This window comes from Syngnathoides biaculeatus, chromosome 6, assembly GCF_019802595.1.
Source record: "Syngnathoides biaculeatus isolate LvHL_M chromosome 6, ASM1980259v1, whole genome shotgun sequence".
In the NCBI taxonomy this organism is placed as follows: domain Eukaryota; kingdom Metazoa; phylum Chordata; class Actinopteri; order Syngnathiformes; family Syngnathidae; genus Syngnathoides; species Syngnathoides biaculeatus.
The window spans coordinates 23,855,631-23,874,870 of NC_084645.1; the positions used below are offsets into that span (position 1 = coordinate 23,855,631).

Sequence of the window (19,240 nt, forward strand, 5' to 3'; positions counted from 1 at the left end):
CCCACCAAGCGCCGCTCCACTGCCGATGGGAAAAATAATATTTCATCATATTTCACAGTAGTTACATCTGCTATGTATAGATACACTACGGTGAGTCCACACAGCTTCATTTTAGATTTTGCAAAAAAGGCGACGACAATACAATTCAAATACAAAAACAAATTACATAAAAAACCCCACCATAAATGCCTCTATTAATTAATATTACAGAGAGATAATATGAGTAGTAAGCATCATTTTCTAGAGACTTCTAGAGACCAAAGACTTAACTCCTGAGGGCATTCGTTGGTCACTAAAACAGCAGCACCTACCGAGGCACATAAAAAAGTCTCTCAGATTCATTTAAGTGTGGACTTGACATTTTATCCATCCATCCATTTCCTTAGCCGCTTATCCTCGCAAGGGTCGGGGGAGTGCCGGAGCCTATCCCAGTTATCAATGGGCAGGAAGCGGGGTACACCTGAACTGGTCGCCAGCCAATCGCAGGGCACATCGAGACAGACAACAGTCGCACTCACAACTCCACTCCAATTAATGTTGCATGTTTTTGGGGGATCTGGGAGGAAACCGGAGTGCCCGGAGAAAACCCACACAGGCAGGGGGAGAACATGCAGACTCCACACAGGCGGGGCCGGGATCGAACCCGGTCCTCAGAACTATGAATCGGATTATTGTAAAGGTGAGGTTTAAAGGAACATTTTCGCCGCAGTAAACGGTTCAGGCAAGTGCAAAAGTAGAAAAACGTCATTTAAAAAAAACAATTCGGTGTAATGAAGTTTGCAGTAAAACGTTAAAACAATTAAAACACTGACAATCACCTACAGCGCTGTGAAAAGGTATTTTCCCCCTTCTAAAATTATTTTTGGGGGGGCGGCTTTAATTTTATAAAAGATGATCAATCAAATGTAAATAACATTATAAAACCAAATAAACATAAAATGCTTTTTCTTAAATGGTGATTTTATTTACTATTGAGGAAAAAAAAAACAATTCAAAGTTACGTGGCCCTTTGTTCGCACCGTGCTCTGCTGGAGTCCTCAAGCTTTAGCTTTCCAGAGTGATATATGTCACTGACTTTATTTGTCCTTGAATTCTGCATCTTAAATGGTGATTTATTTATTATGAGAAAAAAAATACATTTACCTGGCCCTCTGTCCCCACCATGCTCTGCTGGAGTCCAAAAGCTTTAGAAATGGCTTTATAACAATTTTCCAGACTGATAAATGTCACTGACTTTATTTGTCCTTGAATTCCGCATCTTAAATGGTGATTTTTATCTATTATGAGAAATTTTCTTTTTAAAGTTACCTGGCCCTCTGTTCTCACAGTGCTCTGCTGGAGTCCTAAAGCTTTAGAAATGGCTTTACAACAATTTTCCAGACCGATAGATGTAAATGACTTTATTTGTTTTTTAATTCTGCATCATTTTGTCGTTGGTGCATCCTCCTCTCTAACACCGATACTATACTATGCTCAAATCTGCTTCACTTTTTAATGCCGTACTATGAACGCCTTCCGCATCGTCGTCACGCGCGGACAAATATAGCAGCCAATGTTTTTATCGGCATAGCAATATTTTGATTGGCTCGGCTTCTTCGTGGTTACGTGCCTCTTTTTGCGGTTCACATCAGGACGTACAGTACGTCTCCCAACCCCAGCGCGAGTGTGAACGTCATTGGCACCAACGCTTCTGTAGCCTAGTAACAACACCGAGACTGCAGTTTAAAGCGTGCACGTGATTCCTGTTCCAACCGCACATGAAGAAGAAAACTAGTTTCATCTTTATCACTGTCATTCTTATTTTTATTATTATTTTTCACATTTTGGTCTGCATTTTATTCCCTCACAGGTTCTTTCAAAGTACAACACTCTGGCATTCTACAAGAGGAAAATAAATGCGTATGTATGTAAAAAAAATAAGTGCCGCATCTCATTTCAATTGAAAAAATAACCTTAAAAAAAAAAAAAAAGCAGGCAGCACGGTGGAGCAGCTGGTAAAGCGTTGGCCTCACAGTTCTGAGGACCAAGGTTCAATCCCAGCCCTCCCTGTGTGGAGTTTGCATGTGTCCCCACCTCACCTGAGTGGGTTTTCTCTGGGCACTCCGGTTTCCTCCCAAATCCCCAAAACATGCAACATTAATTGGACACTCTAAATTGACCATAGGTGTGGTGATTGTGAGTGCGACTGTTTGTCTCGATGTGCCCTGCGATTGGCTGGCAACCAGTTCAGGGTGCCCCCCCCCCCCTGCCTGGTGACAGCTCGGATAGGCTCCAGCACTCCTGTGACCCTTGTGAGGATAAGTGGTTATGAAAAATTGATATATGGATGGAAATTTATAGATCAAAATGAGGTGTTTTATTAAAAGACTTGTAAGCAATACAACCACGTTAAAAATGATTTAGTATCATTTGAACACTTTTTTCACACACCGTAGTACGGATGGGGGTGTGTGAGTTATGCTAAAATCACATCCATCCAAAATGGGGAAAAAATTGTATAAAATGAAGGAAACACATTGTAACACATTTATCATTGTGGTGGTATGTGTTGCTTTTTTTCCCCACCTCATGAATTCTTCATTATTAAATAAAAAATGGGGGGGGGGGGTCAAGACGACAGAATCCCGTTTGATCCTTGACGGGGAAACTAATCCTATCAACCCAAAACCTTGTGAGACTCTTGGTGGACTTTAAAAGGAGCAACACTACTTTTCCCACACAGTGCAGATTTTCGTGTTGTGTTCTTGTGTTGCAAGAAAAGTTACGTAATAATATATAATCAACTAATAATAATTAAGTAATATTTACGGCCGCTAGATGGCAGCAGGGAATTTCACAGCAACTACAAACAAAAGTCTGCTAGCTGAATGCTAACGCACAATAAAAAACGACAGAGACCGGCTAAAAAAACTAGCATCAATTTGGTCATCAACCCTCTCGGCATCGTAAATTTGAGGAAAACATAAACGCATGTAGACGGGAAATATATCAATTTTCACAAGCATATATTCTTCATCCTTAGTGAAAAAGGAAATATTATTGCCGCTGACTGAGAAACTGTCTTCTCTGTGTACTGTACATATTCAAATATCATACTGCCCCCTGGTGGCCAAGGTCTCATCACAGGGTACAAAGAATGCATGAATACCAGAAGATGATCTCAGATATGAGGCATTATTTCTGGATTTATTTTTATTTATATAGGGGGGGGGTGTAACCATCTAAAAACACAAAATCTTCATCTGTTTAACATAGAAATTATTTTAATGGATACATAATTGCTTATGTCCGCACCATCTGATGAGCCCCAATATGGGAAATATATTAAAAATGTTCAACTATTATAATGAGCGTTAGTATTGGAGCGCAGTAGATTCTTCCGGTGTACCTAAGGAAGTGTCTGGTGAGAGTTTATCAAATGACGAGTATAAAATGTTCTTAAAAATGACTCACAATATTAAAACTACATAAGAGAATAATTTGGGGGTGAATAATAAGCAGAAATACAAAGTATGGAGATGTACAGTAGTATACATTTTGGTGAAAATCTCGAGTCTGGCTCCCCCAAGTGGTTGAACGACTCCCAAAACTTTACACGACAAAAACAAATGACGAATCCAATCATCACGCAATACTAAAATGATTATGAGGATGACGCCTGGTATTCCATACATACTAAATTTGTATCCCAAATACTTGTATCATCTTTGTGACGTTACTAATGTTCCTGGGTGCTCAATTAAACCAGACTTTATCAAAGTAACTACGAATATTGTACTCAAAACGAGGAAATGGGAAATAAACTGGTTTGCGTTGCGTTAACACGCCGTGAAATAATCTGCGAAAGTGGCAAAAAGTGATTTTTTTTTTTTTTTTTGTACAGATGATATGAAGAGTTACATGAACGAAATGACTCCCCCGAGTGGGGTGTGGCGGCGAGGAAGCGTCGGGGTTTGACACAGTTTGCCGTTTCGTTGGAAGCGTGGGCGGGGTAAAACCCCGATTTATTCACTTTTTTTAGCGTGTACTTGAACGCATCCGGAGAGCAGGTCACTCGGCGGACGAGTTGAGGGCTGGGACTTGAGCGACTTGATTCGGGACACAACCGTATCGAAATTCTCCCGTGAACCCAAACGTCACCGAAAATGCGACCACTTCGCTAAAGTCAAAAGTGCCGTTGAAGTGGTGACGTTGCGGCGAGTGACGAAGGAGGAAAAAGAAGAAGAACCCGAGACCGGAGCGCTTCTGATGTAATTCCAACTGGCCGCTGGACCGCCGAGAAACCATCTGGGCCACCAGCAACAGGTATTTTGCCCCATTTAATATTCATATAAACTCTGTACACGCGGGCGCACCGTTATTATCATTTCGCAACTTGGAATGTAAACTCACCCGAGGTGAGTGAACATCGAAAGTCGTCGTTTGTGGTTCCATTTCCTCAAGCGAACTCCCCAGTGACGTCACAGATCATGGGATTGTTGCAATGGACCGCGACAATTATTCGCCACGTTTTCTTCCCCAAAGGAATTCGAAGCGGTTCGAAAGGGGTCCACGACGAGGTCGAACTGGTCCCGAATCGCTGCAAAGAGAAAATAAATGCGGTGTACATTTAATAAACAGAGAAATTTCAATGATTTCAAAATATAGCCACATGTAGAAAACGGAGGCGAGGTGGAATCAGCGGGTAAAGCGTTGGCCTCACAGTTATGCTGTCCCGGGTTTGATCCCGGCCCCGCCTGTGTGTAGTTTGCGTGTTCTTCCCGTGCCTGCGTGGGTTTTCTCCGGGCACTCCGGTTTCCTCCCACAAGATTAATTGGACACTCTAATTTGCCCCGAGGTGTGCTTTGTCTCTCGCTATGTGCCCTGGGATTGGCTGGCGACCAGTTCAGGGTGTACCCCGCCTCCTGCCCTTTGACAGCTGGGATAGGCTCCAGCACTCCCCGCGACCCTCGTGAGGATAAGCGGCAAAAGAAAATAGTAATCAAGTCATTTTTTCTCTCAGCCGCAGTCGGCATGTCTGCTGAATGTGGTGAAAACCACGGCCACTCAAAATCAATCAATTACCAAAGGTTTTTTTTTTTAAAAAAATGGATGCCACAAAGTCATTATGTCTACGCAAAAATATATGTGTGAAAATATATGCCCCTCCACGTTTGTTTTCACCCTGTAACGTATGAACACCCAAAGCTGACAACGAGGCACTCTAAAGCTGCCACGGTAGCTCGAGGTTCAGGTCCAAAGTTGGACTTTTCCAACCCCCGTCACTCTTCCCACTTCTGTCCATGACGTCCACCCACCTGTGACCGATAACCGTTAAATGTTTGGCGTACTGAAACCTGAAACGTTTGAGCACAACTTTAAATACTTCATATGCAGCCATATTGGAATGAAAGTGCCGGCTGCACCTCTCTCGTGACCTCTCGGTGGCGCATTGGAATCAAAGCCTGCAGCTTGACGGTGGCAGACGTTTATAGAATGTGAAAGTTTTCTTCATTTTCCCATATGCGACATTCCATTTATCAAATGCCATACAGCCAACTATTTCTGCTTCCCCCCAAAAAAAGCCAAAGAAAAAGCAAAAAAAAAAAAAAATGCAAAAGAGGTGGTTTCTCTTAGGGGAACTCCAAATTGTACTACGTTTGACTTTGGAAGCTGTGCAGTATTTTTTGAGATTTGTGTCACGAGGCTCCCGTTGTGCACTGGAACATTTTAACAGGATAAACTCACAAAGTCAAGTGGACGGCGGCTGATTTAATACAGAGGAAAAAAAAATCCCTTGGCGAGCGGTAAAAATATTTGCCGTTTCCGAGCAGGACAAATGTTTATGGGCCAGTCCGCCGGCTCGATGCCTTTTGCTTTCCGTAGCTTTATTTATTTTTTAACATTAAATCTTATTGTCTATGATACAGACATTGAGTGACTACTCAAAAAGCGTATTCGCTAATTTCAGACACTTGTTTTTTTTTGTACGTCATTGTTTTATGTTTTGTAACTCATTTGAGAAAAAGGAGTGATTTTGATATAGATTTTCGTACTTAGCAAATATATGAAATATAGCCATAAAGGACTAGCACAGGGGTTTCAAACTCATTTTTTTACTTATAGTTCCCCTCGGAGGCCCGTTATGACTCTGAGACCATAGAAATCTTTAACCGCCTCATCAAATTTACATGTGAAATTTATGAACTCGTTTTGGAATCAGAAATTGAGAATAATTGGATTTTCAACTATTGCTATTAGGTAACACAAAAATTGCTTGTAATATCTCAATGTTATCTATGATATGACAAATTTAAAATTTTGGTACAAAAATCATGAAAGTTGATCCATTTTATTTGCCTTCACGGGGCACATAAAATATCATGCAGCGGGCCGGATCAGGCCCCCCGGGCCTTGAGTTTGACACCTGTGCACTCGTACCATGTTGATGGAATGCACATTACGGTGATTCCAAACAATGTATTTTATGAAGAAAGCAATATTCATCTATCCATTTTCTTCACCGCTTATCCTCACGAGGGTCACGGGGAGTGCCAGAGCCAATCGCAGCTGTCAACGGGCAGGAGGATGGAGGGGTACACCCTGAACTGGTTGCCAGCCAATCACAGGCCACATTCAGACAAACAGCCTCACTCGAAATCACACCTAGGGGCAATTTAGAGTGTCCAATTAATGTTTTTGGAATGTGGGAGGAAACCGGAGTGCCCGGAGGAAACCCACGCAGGCACGGGCAGGGCATGCAAACTCCATACGGGCGGGTCTGGGATTGAACCCAGGACCTCAGAACTGTGAGGCCTTCGCTTTACTAGCTGATTCCACCGTGCCGCCGCAATATTCATACAAAATAAAAGTAGAGTTGGGATACAGTAACATAATCGCGTCAAGAAATATCAAATTATATATTCCACGTAAAAGTATATGAGGCGTATAAGAGACGGGGGAAGAGGAGAAACGGCAGTAAAACAGGCCAAAATCCCAATTTAGGGGCTGAGGCAGGGCCGAGAGACTAGTTGCGGTTTAACCAAATCAGAGAGTCTAGAAATACCGTAATTTCCGCCCTACAAGCCACCACTTTTTTTTTTTTTTTTTACACGCTTTCAACCCTGCGGTTTATCCGGTGATCCGGCGCTAGCGTTAGCGCAGAACTTGCGTTAGCGCACTTGGTTATAAGCCTCGTTACACAGTTTAACGCTAGCAACATTTCTCTCTAACCGACCAGTACATGTCAGTACATTTTCCCGCCTTCAAAGGCAACAGTCTAAGCACGCGTGTCATCCCCAGCGTCTACGATGGCCTCGCTCGCGGACGGCGGCGTCCCCGCCCTGGGCTCGGAGCTTCCGGCCATGTTCGACGGCGTGAAGATGGCGGCGGTGGCCACCGTGCTCTACGTCATCGTGCGCTGTCTCAACCTGAAGAGTCCGCCGTGCCCCCCGGAGGTCTCCCACCAGGACACGCCGCTCACCCGCTACCTGCTCAAATGCTGCCCCTTGTTGACCAAAGAGTGAGTGCAAAACATTTCTGGCTTGCGCACTGTGAAAATGATTTTTGCCACCGAGAAGCTTGTTTGGCGTCAGCTGCCGGAAAGTTCGACAGTATTGACACATAACAACACAACATGCTGCGTCACGGAAAAAAAAAACATAGATGGAAACACAAAATAGAGGTTTACAGCCACTGAAGCACACGTGGTTTTTTTTTAACCTTCACATGTGGAGTTTGTAAACATGCATCCATTTTCTTTGCTGCTTATCCTCACGAGGGTCGCGGGGAGTGCTGGAGCCTATCCCAGCTGTCAACGGGCAGGAGGCGGGGTACACCCTGAACTGGTCGCCAGCCAATCGCAAGGCACATAGAGACAAACAGCCACACTCACAATCACACTTTGGGGTTATTTTGAGTGTTCAATTAATGTTGCATGTTTTTGGGATGCGGGAGGAAAACCGGAGTGCCCGGAGAACATGCAAACTCCACACAGGCAGGGCCGGGATCGATCCCGGGTCCTCAGAACTTTACCAGCTGAGCCAAGGTGCCGCCAGTTTGTAAACAATCCCTTAAAATAAAAAAAATACAACTTCGGTGTGTACCGGGCCTCATGACCAAACGGAAAAAAACTCGTATCCTCCGGAATGCTGCTAGAATGGGGTAAAAATTCTGGATCAGTACATTTATCCAGATTTGCACCAAAGTATGAATTCTTAGCCGAAGCACAATGAAATTTGAAAAATATTGTACAAAACTCTCCATTTTTTTTTAGAAATCAGTTTCCCCATCATTTGAGTGAAAATAATTTTTTTTGCATATGCAGCAAGAGTTCATTCATTCAAAAGGAATTCAACAGTCTTGGATAAACCCGTAAAACCGGATCCGTACCAAAATTACATTCAATGGACTTTTGTGGACCTCAAAGTAGATTTTGCGACATCCTGCTCAGAAATAAACAAAACGATTCTTAATCCACTACAATTTTGCTGAAATAACGAAGTTCAAGTTCTGGATCTGCACTAAAACGGTAATTGCCTGTAATCTCTCCAGCGCCCCCTCCAAAAAGTTTTACGGAAATCGCCGTAGGAAATTTGTTAGTCCGCGCGCCTCCCGTGGCACAAATTTAGTTTCCTGGAGGTCAGTTTTGTCATCCCGCTAAGACGGAAGCAACCGGAAAGGTAAAACAAGAACCCGAGATCGGCACTAAACGCTATCCTTGAGTCAATTTCTATTTGTGGGGGCCGTTCCCTTGGACCTCCGAGGGGCCCCCGAACCGCTGAGTCAGCGTTCTGTAACCCGACGCCCCTCCGCAGATACATTCCGCCCCTGCTGTGGGGGAAGAGCGGCCACATCCAGACGGCGCTGTACGGCAAGGTGGGCCGGGTGGGCAGCCCGACGCCCCGCGGGGTCCGCAAGCTCCTGCCCATCCACGACGGGGCCACGGCCAGCTTCGACCTCTTTGAGGCGCTGGTGGACCACTGCACAGGAGGTCAGATTGTCAACTTTCTTCCGTTCATTGAGGTCATTTTTTATTTTTTGTCGGGAAGAAAATGTTCCAAAAATCACCCCGAAAAAAAAAAAAAGAATAAATTTTTTAGGAAAAAAAAAATACTAGATTATAAAAATCATTTTTAATCAATGATATTTGGTTTTAGGAAATATTGCCTGCGCACATAAAGGGTTAATACACAATAAGTGAAAATGTTTTAAAATTGGCAAAAACGTTCCAAATGACTTTTGTTGTTGTTTCATTGAAATTTTCCACAAATAATTAAAAAATATTAAAAATATTAATAATAATATCTGAAAGGAAGTCAGTGTGTCAAACTTTATGAAAATATTTCTTTAATAATGAATACATACAAAATAATAATCTTACCGGTAGTTATTGAAGGTTTCATTTTCTTGACGAAATAAACAGTGTTCTCATAATTCAGAATTGTTTTTTCTCTTAAATTTCATTAGAATTTTGGTAACAGTTTTTTTTTTATGCTTTGGGTAATTTGTCAAATAAATTGTAAATGTTTTTTTCTTTTTCCAGTGACTACTATAAATTGTTACTGTATATAAAACATTAACTTTCTCATAACCTGCTAATTAAAAAAAAAAACATATTTTGAATAATATTAATTAATATGTAAATATTTGACATGTTAAAATGGGTTGGTGAAAGTAAGTAGTAAGTTTTTTACCGGTCCTGTTAGCGTTGTGCTAAGGTTAGCGCTGTGCTAGCGTGTTGCTGCTGTGTTACTGCCGCGTCACAGGCACTGTTTGGAAAGAAAAGCTAAGGTTTATTGTTAAAACTTTGAAAAGCTCTTTCTGTGTACAGTCTTTCTTTGTAAATATGTAAACATGTTTCAATGTGGTCACATGCGGCTTATAGACAGGTGCGGCTTGCGTATGTACCAAATGCTTTTTCCTTTAAAAATATACTGGGTGAGGCTTATAATCAGTTGCGCCCTATAGTCCGGAAATTAAGGTATGTGTTGGAGTGTCTCCAATTTTTTGTTTTGTTTTAAATAACCGCCAAGTACCTGCGTTGTGCGTGCCCTTTCCAGACGACATCACCATGGTCATCTGCCCCGGCATCGGCAACCATAGCGAGAACTACTACATCCGCACCTTCGTGGGTCACTCGCAGCGCCAGGGCTACCGCTGCGCCGTCCTCAACCACTTGGGAGCCTTGCCCGACATGGAGCTCACGTCGCCGCGCATGTTCACCTATGGTAAAAAAAGAAAATAAAATCAGCCTCAACACGTACTCAACTGCAGATGAGTGAAGGAATGAAGCAATGTCATTACAGTGGCACCTCGACTTACAGGTTTTTGGTCTTGAGTTGCGAGCAGAAACTTGAAAGGGAAGCGGACGTGTATTCATGTTTTCCTCACGAAAGTCAGCTTGCTTCATGCTAACGCGCGATGCAAAATGCTGTACACAAGCTAACGAAACCCGCGTCCATGATGTTACTCTTAAGCAAAGGATATTTCAACACCAATGATGCGGCACATGTAGATAGACGATATAATAATACTCGCAGACATTGTATTCTTCATAGTCTAAGAAAATCATTTTATATTTATACTTTTTTCCCCCTCATTATTGTTTAAAGTTATTCTACACTTTTGTTTATACAAAAACATCATTTTATTATATTAAGTATTTAAACTATACATGTATTTCTACTATGCAGTTTATTATCAGGAAAAGCTTTAAAAAAAAATGCTTTAAAAAGCCACATTTTTTTTTAGGCTTGTAACGCATTATTTCTTTTTCCATTAATTACAATGGGAAATATCGATTTGGTTTTCGAACAAATCGCTTCTCGAAATGCCTTCTGGAACGGATTGTGGTCGAAAACCGAGGTTGTACTGTATTTGTTTTTTTTTCCCCACCAACGCCAGGAAGTAACGTAAAGTACCAACGCTTTTTTGCGGTATGACATCGTACTTTTCCACCCTACATTTGAAAACATGACTGTAGTTTCTGGTGTGTACTTTTTCCAAAATAGCCTCAGCACCAGTGGATGATGACATGATGTAAAAATAGAGAGGAAGTCAGTTCTACGTTTCTAAAGATGTTTTTTATTATTATTTTTTCTTTTTCTCATCCCACGGGTGTCTGTTACTCTCTTTTGAAAGTACTTTTTGCCACGTGTGACTCCCGCGCGCAGGTTGCACGTGGGAGTTTGCGGCCATGGTGAACTACGTGAAGCGGACCCTCCCCGGCACGCTGCTGGTGGTGGTGGGCTTCAGTCTGGGGGGCAACATCGCGTGCAAATTCCTGGGCGAGAACCCGTCCAATCAGGAGCGAGTGCTGTGCTGCGTCAGCGTCTGCCAGGGTTACAGCGCCCTCAGGTTGGTGTTTGAAAAATAAAAATTAAAATTAAAAAAAGAGAACAGGTGGACGGGGGCTGGGGTGACGTGCTACACAGCTGAATATTCTCGGGAGGGGGGGGGGGTTGAATTCCATTTGAGTGCATAGGAAAGCAAGTATAGAATAAATATTCAAAATAGATCAGTAATTTTTAGCATTTAAAATCATTAATCGTTTGTAATAACTTCAGAATTTAAGATTAATTTTTTGAATGAAAATACTGTTTTTCCGTATAATGCATAGTTTTTAAAAGATGCCCTCTAAAATATTAGCGTATATTTTAAATATTTCAGTACACTAAATGTTAATTGTCATATTTTTAAGATTTTTTTTGCTATAGAAAAAAATATATGTATTCAAATACATTTTGTGTGAAAATACTGTAATGTACATGTAAACTAAAATCATTGTAAATAAAATAAAATCCCAATTACCTTTTCTAAAGAATTTAACATTTATTCATCTTAATGTACTTTTTTTTTTTTTTTACAAAATTAAATATAGCTTTAATATTTCTTTTTCGCACCTTCATCAATTCTTCATCGCCGTGACATTTTTAAGGTAAACAGAATTGGGCTCATTGCGCGAGAGGAACTTTGACCCTCAGAAGCTCCACGTTTGCGTTGATTTAAAAAATGACAGATGACGTCAAATTAAATTTTCAATTTGTGCATCTTTGTGGCGACGTTTGCGTTCAGAGCGCAGGAAACGTTCCTTCAGTGGGATCAATGCCGCCGCCTCTACAACTTTGTCCTGGCCGAAAACATGAAGAAGCTCATCCTGTCGCACAGGTCGGTTCGTCTCGCACGTCTTCGATTGTCCGTCTCAACCGGATGTTTTTTTTTTTTTTTAAATGTTGGGTTTTTTTTGCGGCACAGGGAGAGCTTGCTCAGCGCGGCCTCCAGCAACATCAGCGACGCCGACCTGAGCCGAATGTGCGCCGCCACGTCTCTCATGCAGATTGACGACAGCATCATGAGGTGACGACCACTTTTTTTTTTTTTTTTTTTTTTTTTTTATATGGACAGGTTTCCAAAGACGTCACCACCACCCTTTAGACCAATCGGATAAATTAACGATAGAAAAAAAAAACTTCACGCTTCACCTATCACCTGTGTTCTTTGACCTCCATGACACACAAGATGGCGTAACCGGAACCCTATCCATTCTGTAGCCGATCTGTGTCAGTATGCGTTTGGCACAGTTTTACGCCGGATGCCATTCCTGACGCAACCCTCTACAGTTATCCGGGCTTGTGCCCCCCATCGGGCTGCAGATAGTAAAATAAAGACAATCAAATAAACAAAAGTCAACACACAAAGTACACAATTCACATTCTACCTAGGCTAAATTAGAGTAAGGGTCCGAACACATATGAAGATGGAAGTAAAAGAGAGATAAAAGATACAGACCACAATGTCCCTGCAGTGTTTAACGCGGCAGGAGTGAAGAAAGTTGAAGTTGAGGGTTGCGTCCACTTGTCCAGCGTCCTCTAAGTCCTCGTTGTCGTCTTCCTCCTTGTGGTCCAACGTAGGCCTCGCTAGCGTTAGCTCGTCGTTGGTTATTTAATTTCAGTGTCAATAGGTGGTAAGTGTCCTTATTACTCCATACTTGTCAACTTGTACCGTTTAGCCATAGTTCATACGGATTTTGTGGTGAATCTTACGTGTATGGCCGTACATCACAAATAATACGGACTCTTACAACATTATTGCAACGCAAAGCCAATATGGATGGATGCTGTAATTTCGAGCCGAAGTGTCAGCATTTAGAGTTGGTGAAGAAAGTTACACATGAATACAATTCTGAACACAGTAATGCCACCTAATAAGACTTTGACAATTAGAGATTAACTTCAGATAATATCATTATGGAGATCTACAATAAAAATCATTGAAAAACTTTGGGTTTTTTTTCCCCCTCCGTTATTTTGACATATAATTTGCTTCGGTGTGTTATAAGGATTTTTTGTTCTCTATAAGGATTTTTTTGGTAGTTTATACAGGTTGGCGCTCCGAAAAGTTGAATAGTATGTTAGCTCGTCGCTAGGGTTAGCTCGTCACTAGCCTTAGCTTGTCGCTGGTTATTTAATTTCACTCTCAATGGGTGGTAAGTGTCATTGTTGTAGTCTTCCTATTTGTGGTCCAATGTAGGCCTCGCTAGCGTTAGCTCGTCGTTGGTTATTTAATTTCACTCTCAAAGGGTGGTCAGTGTCCTTGTAGTCTTCCTCCATGTGGTCCAATGTAGCTCATCGCTAGCGTTAGCTCGTCGCTAGCGTTAGCTCGTCATTAGTCTTAGCTCCTCGCTAGCGTTAGCTCGTCGCTAGCATTTGCTCGTCGCCGGTTATTTAATTTCACTCTCAATGGGTGGTAAGTGTCCCTGTTGTAGTCTTCCTCCTTGTGGTCCAATGTAGGCCTCGCTAGCGTTGGCTCGTCGTTGGTTATTTAATTTCACGTTCAATGGGTGGTAAGTGTCCTTGTTGTAGTCAACCTCATTGTGGTCCAATGTAGGCCTCGCTAGCGTTGGCTTGTCGCTAGCGTTAGCTCGTCGCTAGTATTAGCTCGTCGTTGGTTGATTTTAGTTTCACTCTGAATGGGTGGTAAATGTTACCGACCTCGGAAATGGGCAAAGCTGCTCCCTGGTTGCAGAATTTAAGGATAATAAGTAATAATAAATAAGTAAGTAGTAGATAAGTAATAGTAGATAAGTAATAGTAGATAGTAGAGCTCAGAGGGAGCACCTGCTTCCACCCTGCAAAGTCATTTAATTTATATTAATAGTGATTGGCATGAAATTATAATAAGTTAAATCTTTGAAATATTTGTGTAAAAGTTTTTTTTAACTAGTATTTGAGTTTATTATTTAGGATAACTTAAACAAACAATTGTATTTTAACTAATTTAGGCAGCTGCTCAAGTTAAACGTTCATGAAATAATTTGTGCAGTTTATGAAGGATTATTTCCTAAAATATAATAAAAATGTTACTATTGATTAAAATATTGCTCTTTTTAATGTTTTAACCAATTTATGAAATTAAACAAATGTTAAATGTTGATCTAAAATTAATAAAATAATTAATGTTACTAATTTTCAACGGGTCAGGGTCGGATTAAAGAAGAGAAGCGAAACAAGGTCGATGCATCAATTAATCCGTGACGTTTCATTTATGAAATTCCTTGCAGGTTTTTACACACTCGGCTAATAAAGCTGATTCTGGTTTTGATTCATTCCAGAAAGTTCCACGGGTACACTTCCCTGGATGAGTACTACAAGCAGGAGAGCTGCGTGCGCTACATGCACAAGGTGAGCGGCGGCGTCGCAGTCGTCGCGGCTTTCCCGAGCTCGGAAGGTTGGCTCACGCCGGCGAAACATCTTCCAGGTCACCGTGCCGCTCCTGCTGATGAACTCCTCGGACGACCCGCTCGTGCACCGCTCCCTGCTCGCCATCCCGCGTGCGCTCTCAGGTTTGTGTTGAATTTTGAATTTCGGCTCCAACACAAACAGCAAGCGTGGCAGCTTGCCTATACATGATTTCAGCCGCAGTGGGGTCAAAATGAAGTAACCGCGTACTCTCCCACGGATCTAGTTATTCTGCGATTGTTTCGCACGGACGTAGTGTTGGACCAATCATAAACGTTGCCAGAAATGACAAGAGTGTATGTAGGTTATTTTTAAAAGACTCCAAGGTGTGAAATGTACATAATAACACAAATATGAGAGTTGAATGGTAGTTAGCGTTTTTTTTCCTTCAAAAAATGCTATCCGTGGTTGCTAACGATTTAGTGTTTTCCATGCTAACTAGCAACATGGGTATTCAAGCCCTAAATAAAACCCACACAGATATAAAGTTAAAATCGGAGAGTAGCTCTGATTGTTGCAGTCTGTGGTCCACTTGGCGTCACGATATTTTTACCGTAATTTCCGGCCTATAAGCCGCGACTTTTTTCACACGCTCTCAACACTGCGGCTTATGCGGTGAAGCGGCTAATTTGTGCATATTTTTCTAAATGCCGCAAGGGGGCACTCGAGCGGAAAAGGTATGAGTGAGACGGTGGAATTAATGTGCCAAGGAAGTAACTTTTACCGGTATTTTTTTTTTTTTTTTTAACCGGCCCGGTTAGCGCTGCGCTAGCGTTAGTGCTGTGCTAGAGCGTTGCGGTGTCTCAGTGATTTTTACCAGTATGTTTTTTTTTTTGTTTTTTTTTTTTTTTTTAACCGGCCCTGTTAGCTACCGTGTTGCTGCTGTTTAGCTAAGCTAAGGTTTTAAAATTTTGAAAATTTGATTATTTCAATAGCGGCTTTTACACAGCTGCGGCTTATGTATGTACCAAATGGTATTTCCTTTACAAATGTGCTGGGTGAGGGTTATAACCAGGTGCGCTCTGTAGGCCGGAAATTACGGTATTATGTTGACTATATTACTCGTGGCGCTAACTGTTAGCGCTACGAGTTTTTCGGAGCGGCCTTAAATTAGTATAAAATGTTGAGGTTGAGGATTTGGGTTTAGTTCAGGTAACAGTTAGGGCAGGATCCCTTTGAGGTTTGGCTTTAGATTTTGTCTGAGGTTGGGGAGGTATGTTGTGGTTTGTGGTTAGGGTTGGCATTTCGAGTGCATGCGGGGGGGGGGGGGGTAGATATGGTTCAGGATCAGGTTTGCTTTTGTACACATTGAAGTCGCGCTTGGACACGACGACTTGTGAAAGGACCGCTTCTGCAAGATCCAACCTTCGCCTGCAGCCTGGGGCGAGAGACATTGTTTGAATTAAAGATGAAGCTTGACGATCACGTTCCAAAACAAAAGGCGGCCGGATCTTGACGCTCTGGTTCCCGCACGTGTGGGGAAATAATCCCACGAGGGGGCGTGCCGGGGATGACGCTGCACGCCAACGAGGGTGGTTTGTGGGTTTTTTTTTTTTTTTTTTTTTTTTGGGTCATTTGAACAAGTCTGTATTTGTCTTATCGTGTGTCGTAAAACTCAAAAGCGAGCATGGGGGCGGGGGGGGGGGGGGGGGCATGCTTGTTGTACGCGTTTGGACGGCCATGACGTCAGTCGGCCCACTTGCGACCGGCTGAGTAGCGAATACAGTGGGCTCTTGTTTTGCGGTTTTACACTCAGCAACACTTCACATGTTTACGCATACTTGGACAGAAATTTCTACCTTTACAAGCGAAGGGTGAGGGGATACAAATATGACTCATATTATTTTGAAAATCATCATCAAGTACACATTGTATCACGTGAAAACTTTTTTCTTTGCTTTTGACTCATTCAAAACTGAGCTGCAATCTAACAGGAAGCACCTGTTGCCTGTTAAGTTTTAGAAAAAAACATTTAAGTTTATTTTCTTTATTTAAATCTTAAAATGGTTAAAATTCAAAATAAATAATTGATGCAAAAAAGAGCTATAATTTAAAGAAAAAGCAACCCAAATATTAATTTTATAATATTGAGTTTTATTATAATTAAAAATTTGTTTTTTCCTGTTTTTTTTTTTTTTGCAGCATATTACATTTAAATTAAATAAAATTTGACCCATTGTATTATCAGGTTCTGCAGTTTTGTTAGGGACTGAGACTTTATTTCTCATGTTTATTTATTTTTTTATTTATTTAAATCTTAAAATGGTTCAAATTGAAAATAATTGATGTAAAAAAAAAAAGAGGTATGATTCAAAGAAAAAGCAACCCAAATAATGACATCTTAATTTTGTAATATTGAGTTTTATTTAAATTAAATAAATAATACATTTTAATCCTGTTTTTTTTTTCAGCATATTAAATAAAAATGTGACCCATTGTATTATCGGGTTCTCCAGTTTTGTTAGGGACTGAAACTTTATTTCTCGTGTTTTTTATTTTCTAAAATTTATTTTCTTTAAGTGTTAATTAAAATGGTTAAAAAGGAAAAGAAATAATTGATGTAAAAAAGAGGTATGATTCAAAGAAAAAGCAACACAAATAATGAGATCTTAATATAATATTTTTTTCTTATAATTCAATAATATGTTTTATCCTATGCTTTTTTTTTTAAATATAATTCAACCCGTTGTATTATCGTGTTCTCCAGTCTTGTTAGGGACTGAGACTTTATTTCTCATGTTTTGATATTGATTTTCTTTTCTTTTCTTTGTTTGTTTGTGGCTCCAGAGAAGATGCCCAACGTGATCTTCGCCCTGACTCAGCACGGCGGCCACCTGGGCTTCTTCGAGGGGGCCGTGCTGTTCCCTCAGCCCCTCACGTGGATGGACAAAGTCATCGTGGAGTTCGCCGACGCCATCTGCTGCTGGGAGAGCGGCCGGCCGCCCGACCCGACCAAAAACCGGCCCGACGTCAGTCGGGACCGACCGGCCTCCTCCTGGCCTTCGGTTTCTGCATTATTTCAGTGCGACCGGTTAAAATAGGAGAACCCCCCCCCCCCCCCACCCAGCAAACCCCCCACGACAAATCCGTCCATTGGTTTTAGCGCATATCCTCGTCATGGTCACGGGTCAGTTGAAGCCTTTCATAGCTGATGTTGGTACGAGGCGGGGTACACACCGCGGACTGCTCAGTTGTACGGCACATTTACGTGGGTATAGAAAGTCTACACACCCCCTTCAAATGCCAGGTTTTTGTGATACTCAAAAAATATAGTTTAGCTGGTCTTGCAGGCTTTTCTTGACAATTTTCTTTTGCTTTATAGCAGAAACTTGAAGGGGGGGTGAGTTTGCTAACAATGACTGCTTATTTGAACTGATCGTAATTTTTTATCTAAGCCCAAAAATTACAGCTATTTTTTTTTTTTAATTTGCAAAAAAATACCTTCATTTGAACACGGGTGTGTAGACTTGTTACATTCACTGTAGCCCAGGAGCTTGACGTCATTTCCATTTGGGTAGGATTTGGCACCACCTTGTAGGATCTGAAGGTATAACAGAAAATGCACCAAAAAAAACCCCACAAATAGCTAAATTCATTAAAGGTGAAGTATCAATATGCAAAGGGTTTATTTTAAGAGCAAATAAAAAAGAAACGCCAATCCGGTTTAATGGTAAAAATATCAAAATAATAAAAGTCTTAATGAAGGATTAGTACAAAGCATCATGACTGTATACCTCACGTTTATATGAATATATATGTTTTCTAAACCCTGAACCGAAACCAGCTGGGAAAGTCTTCCCAAAGCAGGATGATACGGATTAATGAATGCATCCTTTAACGAACGCTGCTTTGAGGTCTGAAATTCTGGTGCCTGTTTTTTTTTTTTTTTTTTTTTTTCAACTTTGAGACCTCTGGGTCCCTTGTTGGTCCCACTGTACTTTTGCTTTGTCTACTGTATGTGATTATTATTTTTTTACTGTTGCTGCAGATTCCTCATGCTTAAAATGTCAGAATATGACGCCGTTTACAGAGATTTCTGGCGTTTTAAAAACTCCCTCGATCCTGTTGAGTGGCTTTGCACATTTTTTTTTTTTTATACGCCGAAGACTGGATTGGTATTACGCGATTTATTGCAGGTCATCATTTCGACTGCACTTTACAAGTCTCGGCGCAACTGTTGGGGAAATCGTTAACGTTCTTCATAATAAAAAGAAAACAAAAACTCATTGATCTACTCGAGGTTTTCTGAGTGTTTGTGTCCCAGCGATTGGATCGACACGGACTGCGGACTAGTCCGTTTAGTCCCTGACCTGTCCAGGTCGTATCCTGCATCTACCTCTCGGAACTCTTTCTCAGTTGGGAGCTGACCCTCCAACCTTTTCCTCACTTGGATCGCGACTGAGCTGTTAGGAACCGAGCTCCGACCTGGACTGGTCGGGAACGAGTCTCAGAACTACAGAAGTCTAAAGGAAAAGCTAAAATGACGGAAAGACTCCAGTTTAAGTTTATATACACTTTATTGT

The 19,240-nt window shown here is 41.4% G+C and overlaps 2 protein-coding genes across 3 annotated transcripts in view; one reads left to right on the forward strand and one right to left on the reverse strand.

Moving 5' to 3' along the window:
* Positions 1-19,240, reverse strand: part of snx22 (sorting nexin 22) — a 93,411-nt gene that overhangs the window by 40,328 nt on the left and 33,843 nt on the right. The gene's annotated exons all lie outside the window — the stretch shown is intronic.
* Positions 3,926-18,951, forward strand: LOC133502078 (monoacylglycerol lipase ABHD2-like). Its single transcript, XM_061822467.1, has 10 exons — positions 3,926-4,305; positions 7,282-7,501; positions 8,796-8,971; positions 10,041-10,208; positions 11,154-11,337; positions 12,055-12,147; positions 12,235-12,336; positions 14,591-14,660; positions 14,737-14,821; positions 17,505-18,951. The coding sequence occupies exons 2-10, from the start codon at positions 7,290-7,292 to the stop codon at positions 17,756-17,758; spliced, it is 1,344 nt and encodes a 447-aa protein (XP_061678451.1). The 5' UTR covers positions 3,926-4,305; positions 7,282-7,289; the 3' UTR covers positions 17,759-18,951.